Here is a 2,631-nt window from a genome sequence, read left to right on the forward strand (position 1 = left end):
ACCATGCCCTTGTGGTATAATCCACGCCACGAAGAACGCTAGCAAAGGTGAAACACAGATAATATTGTAGAGTATAATCCGAGGTAAGCTGACGGTTTCGCGAGCATATAATCCCCAAAAGTCCTCTCGCTTGTCCCCTGCTTCTTCCAGTTCGCTCCTTTTCTTCGGGAGACGCCCCAGAATGTCAGAGGAATGGGCTCCTAGTCTTTTACACTCGTGGTAAAAATGAAGTAGCGGTCTTGGTTTGTGACAAGCGTAGAAACGTCTCTCGAATTCGTGTTTGGAAATTGGGGGAATGTTGTCCATTGGCCTTGGCTGATACTCGTATTCGGTGTTCGCATGATCAGGGAATGCATCTTTGATTTTGGGAGTGAATTCGTGGTCATCAAACTTCTCAAACTGTGATTGATATAATTAACCGAAGTCCTTAGAGTACCTCAATGATAAGGGATTACCTTATAAAAATCGCAATGAGAATACCTCCAAATGCTGAACCAGCCACGTAGAACACCCCTCAGGCGGAAATACTCATCTTTCAGTGTGCGGAAGAATGATTGGCTGTTCACATCACTGACACATACTTGTGCGAGATTGAAGTTTTGACCCTGTTTTACAATGAAAAGAACACGCTGCCGGTTGATGCTCATGTCCGCGGTATTGACCTTGAGTTCCGAGGGTTGACGATAAAGTGAAGTGTTAGACGATGAATCACCTGGCTGCTGACTATGACCTCGATAGGATACCTGATTAGATCTTCGTCTACTGCTGGAGGGGATCGAGTTAGATCTAGTATGTGCATCCAGAGGAGGTTGTATATTTTGGGTTGCTGCGATGTCGATGGGAAGACTCCTGATTATGGACTGAAGGCGCTTGATGAAGCTATTTGGTAACTCTACGATTCGCTCTTCACCACATATCTACATTGCTGATTAGGACCTAGATCCTAAGTAGAGGTGAATATGAAGGAGAACTTACACATTTCCACCGTAACCTTGTTTCTGATTCTGCGAGCGGCCTCGGACAGCGAGGTAATGGCCACCAATCCCAACACTCTCCAGTCCAACGCTCAATTAGATGTTGATAGTAGCCAATAAATCTGACAAATTGAGAAATGTCTTGATCACAGTCAAATTTAATCTCGTGGGGATTCACGTGCCGCAACTCTGTGGCGAGATCCCGCAGATTATACCGCGCAACCTCACCATGGTTCTTGTCTTCTTGACTTGACCACTTGGTCACTAGATCTCGAAGCCGAGAGTATAGTGTGGGTTGAACAAACTCTTCGAGCCGACGACGGAGGGTCTGGTAAGCAGTGCTTTCAAGAATGAAGTGCTTTATCTGGTCTAAGTGGTCCAAGGATCCTTCATAGGGCTCATCATCGTCAGCTTCCTCTGCCACAGAGTCTTGATCGCTTTCCTCATCATTAGGATTGGAAGTATCACTGATCTGAAAAGTGCGGAGTTCCCTATCTTGAGAAGAATCTTGCATTCTACTCTTCTGGACTGAGCGTTCTGATACGGTTCTATGCTGTGCTTCTGAAGTGGAAGAGTTCATGCTTCGCTCTTTGTCAATAGGTGTCATGGCAAATAGTTCACGAGTGATCATAGCCGAATACGAGCTTACAAAGCTTCTGAGGTCTCGGTGAAGTTCGTTGAGGATATCTGCCTTGAGATCAATGGCAAAGTGATTCAACAACCTCCGAAAGTTGTTTCGCATTCTTTCAAATCCAATCCGTTCTGTTGATACGCCAACCAAAAGGAGCGGGAGCAAAACGCTATCTTCGTGCAGTAGAGTTGCAAACTCTTCAATGAGTAACAAATTTATTTCCCCTCTTCCAGATTCTAAAGATCTGGTGCTGGGAATGGAGGCTGGTGCGGAAAATACTGAGCCATTCTCAACGGATGAATCAGAATCTAATACCTGTTTGGAAACCTCCGTCACCTCCGCCTGTAGCTCGTTTGCTTCCCTCCATCGTCCTTGGTTCGTGTATATGGATATGAGGTTGTTCATGCTGGTCAGAGTATCGGGGTGCTCTGTACCCAGCACCCTCTTTCTTGTCTCCATTACATGTACATTGAGCTCCTCAGCCTCTTTCCATCGGCCTTGACCCATGTATGTTGACGCTAGGTTAGCCAGGCTAGCCAGCGTATCAGGATGCTCTGTACCTAGCACCCTCTCYCTTGTCCCCATTACGCGTACATTGAGCTCTTCGGCCTCTTTCCATCGGCCTTGACCCATATGTGTTGACGCTAGGTTAGCCAGGCTAGCCAGCGTATCAGGATGCTCTGTACCTAGCACCCTCTCTCTTGTCTCCATTACGCGTACATTAAGCTCTTCGGCCTCTTTCCATCGGCCTTGACCCATGTGTGTTGACGCTAGGTTGGCTAGGCTAGCCAGCGTATCAGGATGCTCTGTACCCAGCACCCTCTTTCTTGTTTCTATTACATGTATATTGAGCTCCTCGGCCTCCTCCCATCGGCCTTGACCCATGTATGTTGACGCTAGGTTAGCCAGGCTAGCCAGCGTATCAGGGTGCTCTGCACCCAGCACTCTCTTTCTTGTCTCCGTTACTTGAACAGACAGCTCTTCGGCCTCCTCCCATCGGCCTTGACTCGTGTATGTCGACGCTAG

The 2,631-nt window shown here is 47.4% G+C and overlaps 1 protein-coding gene across 1 annotated transcript in view; it reads right to left on the reverse strand.

Annotated features, from left to right (window-relative positions):
- Positions 1-906: 906 nt before the first annotated feature.
- Positions 907-2,631, reverse strand: part of BHQ10_010335 (uncharacterized protein) — a gene marked incomplete at both ends in the record, with an annotated part of 4,576 nt that continues 2,851 nt past the window's right edge. The window contains 3 exons of the mRNA XM_040872954.1: positions 907-917; positions 976-1,065; positions 1,125-2,627. Coding sequence (XP_040738837.1) covers positions 907-917; positions 976-1,065; positions 1,125-2,627 — 1,604 coding nt within the window. The remainder of the gene's footprint in view (positions 918-975; positions 1,066-1,124; positions 2,628-2,631) is intronic.

Source organism: Talaromyces amestolkiae (genome assembly GCF_001896365.1).
Source record: "Talaromyces amestolkiae strain CIB chromosome Unknown scaffold34.1, whole genome shotgun sequence".
Taxonomy (NCBI): Eukaryota; Fungi; Ascomycota; class Eurotiomycetes; order Eurotiales; family Trichocomaceae; genus Talaromyces; species Talaromyces amestolkiae.